The 2,965-nt window shown below is 47.5% G+C and overlaps 1 protein-coding gene across 1 annotated transcript in view; it reads left to right on the top strand.

The window, feature by feature from the left end:
- Positions 1 to 2,965, top strand: part of Zan (zonadhesin) — an 86,392-nt gene that overhangs the window by 82,078 nt on the left and 1,349 nt on the right. The window contains 3 exon segments of the mRNA XM_005371467.1: positions 576 to 775; positions 868 to 1,006; positions 1,656 to 1,796. Of these exon segments, the coding sequence (XP_005371524.1) occupies positions 576 to 775; positions 868 to 1,006; positions 1,656 to 1,796 (480 nt within the window).

The following is a 2,965-nucleotide window of genomic DNA, read 5'->3' as shown; positions in this document are numbered from 1 at the left end:
CCTGCCTCTGCCTCCCGAGTGCTGGGATTAAAGGCGTGCGCCACCACCGCCCGGCAACCTTACTGATTTTTATTTGATTTATATGTATGAGTGCTTTGCCTGCATGCGTTCTGTGCACCGTGTGCACCCTGAGGCCCACAGAGGTGGGAGGAGGGTGTCAGAGCCTCTGGAGCTGGAGTTACAGGTGGTCCTAAACTGCCATATGGGAACAGAACCAGCATCCTCTGCAGGATCGAGCTCCTGACTGCTGAGCTCTTTCTCCAGCTCCTCTTCTTGGCTTTTGCATCAAAATCTCACTCCATAGCCCAAGCTGGCTTCAAACTCCTGGTGCCCTTCCGGATCAGCTCTTGAGTGCTGGGATTATGTGCTGCTGTGCCCACCCTACCATGTCCATCTGTTTTCATCAAACGTCGTATGTTCCAGACAACACTTGAGGCGGAACGGGCCTGCTCGCCCTAGCTTCCCTGTGTACAGGGAGCCCTGTGCTCTGTTGAATGACTGTATACCCTGCTTTCTGTTTCTTACTCACCAGTCCCAAGGCCAGCCAGCTCCTAACCATGCTTCTATCCCCTCAGCCATGACATGCCCTGCCAATACTGTGTACCAGCCCTGTATGACGCCCTGCCCAGCATCCTGTGCCAAATTTGTGACCCCCAAGGCCTGTGAAGGCCCCTGCGTGGAAGGCTGTGCCACCATCCCAGGCTATATCTACAGTGATACCCAGAGCCTCCCAGTGACACAGTGCGGGTGCACCACCAATGGCCTCTATTACAAGGTCTGGGCAGCGGAGGCCTGGGAATCCAGGTATGGAGAATGAGATCTAGGATGAATCTAGAATGTCTGCTGCCTTCACTTCCTCTTTTCCAGCTAGGTGACAGCTATGTGACTGATGACTGCTCCCAGCATTGCACCTGCGCAAGCCAGGGGACCCTGCTGTGTGAGCCCTATGGCTGCAGGGCTGGAGAGGCCTGCACCGTGGCCAACTTTACTCGAGGCTGCTTCCAGGGTGAGCCTGGGTCCTTGTGGTCTCTAACACGAGGCTTACCCTCCCTCCCTGAGTCAGATTCCTGCCCGGGTGGGATTCCTGCTTGATCTCAGGAAGTCTGAAAAGAACCATCTCTTACCAGGCGTTTAGTACCGGCCATGCGGAGCTCTGCTCCAGGATAGACTTTGATCCTTACCTAGTGGAAAGCACAACACCCCACTTTATGAGCAATGAAAATAGGGTTCCAGACAGGTACAGTGGTGCATGCCTTTAATCCAATCCCAGCAATCAGATGGCAGAGGCAGGCAGATCTCTGTGAGCTCAAAGCCAGCCTGGTCTACAGGGTGAGTTCTAGGACAGGCTTTAAAGCTACAGAGAGACCCTGTCTTGAAAAACAAACAGACAAACAGACATACGAGCAAGTGGGTGAGAGCTGAGGAATGGCACCTGAAGTTGACCTCTGGACCTTCACACACACACATGCGGGGGTTCGGGAGGCTAAGCAGATTCCCTGAACCCAGGGTAGCAGGGTTAAAACTTAGATTGCTGAGTGGCCCCCAGAGCAGCTTTGGTGACTGCTGCTTTCTTCCTAGGGCCTGTCCCGCAGCCAGGCATCTCCTACACTGTGAATATCCTATTGGGATCCCCTCACACCCTTCTGCCCTTGCAGATAGCCCTTGTCTACAGAACCCCTGTCACAATGATGGCCGGTGTCAGGAGCAAGGGGACACCTTCATCTGCCATTGTGACCTGGGTTATGGAGGAGAATTCTGCACAGAACCTCGGGATATCCCATCCAGAAAAAAGCTAGGTAACAACCACAACCCAGGCCTGTGTCCCACTGGCCATTGCCACAGAATTACTGTTTTTAATTTTCATATACATTGTATCTATTATATATTACTCTGTTTTTAATTTTCATGTATCTTATATATTAATTTTAATTTATTTAACTTTGATTAATTTTTTTTACAATTATAATATCTGTTATATATACAGATATGTGATGTGGTGACAATGATAGGTATACTATACAATATTAGTAATCTATCACAAGCTATTATATATAGTATAATAAGTAATATAGCATAGGCAATATTGTGTATTATATACTATAGGTAATATTTAAAATACATAATCACTTATCACATATAGTTTATGATTATATATAAATATTTTGGGTGCATTGTATATTAATATACTTTAAATTACATTGTGCTATATGTAATTTATATATGGAAAATATGTATATTTCTTATAAATAAATAACAAATATATATGGAAAGTCAAAAGGTGATGGAGAGGTCCTGGACAGGAATAGCCAGAGTGAAGCAAACGGGTGCGGGGTGGAAGTTCAGCCAGGTGTGTGCTAATAATCCTAGTACATGGGAGGTATAGGGTCAGAACAAGTTCAAGGTAATTTTCAGCAAAATAGTTCAAGGCCAGCCAGAGCCATGTGACATCATGCTGCAAACAAATTAATAAAACAAGCTAATAAACAAGAAGCGGGGGACTGGGGAGGTAACACAGTTACTTGTTCTGAAAGAACAAGGACCCAACTTTGATCCCTAGAACCACACGAAAATCTGGGTGTACACTTGTAGTCCTAGTGCTGGGGAAGGAGGATTGTGCTTGAAAAATACCAGCAGGGGGTGTCCTTTGGCCTCCACATGTGTGTATAAACACACGAATAGACATCTGCTCCTGTACACACAGACACACAGACACACACACACAGCCTCATACAGTCTTAGGGAGTTGTGACTGTGGATAATAAAAGCTATTGGACGAGGGCATTCAGATCTTCGAGTCCCCGGGCCTCCTGGAGGAAGAACTAGACATCCAGAGATTTAGGAGACCAAGATGCCTTAGGCTGACAGCTAAGGACCTGACGGTAGTGCTCCCTCCCATTTCCTTAGGCTGACAGCTAAGGACCTGAAGGCAGTGCTCCCTCCCATTTCCTTAGGCTGACAGCTAAGG

Source organism: Microtus ochrogaster, unplaced genomic scaffold (genome assembly GCF_000317375.1).
Source record: "Microtus ochrogaster isolate Prairie Vole_2 unplaced genomic scaffold, MicOch1.0 UNK109, whole genome shotgun sequence".
In the NCBI taxonomy this organism is placed as follows: Eukaryota; Metazoa; Chordata; class Mammalia; order Rodentia; family Cricetidae; genus Microtus; species Microtus ochrogaster.
Note: the sequence above shows the minus strand (reverse complement) of the source record. Positions and strands in the feature narration are given on the sequence as shown.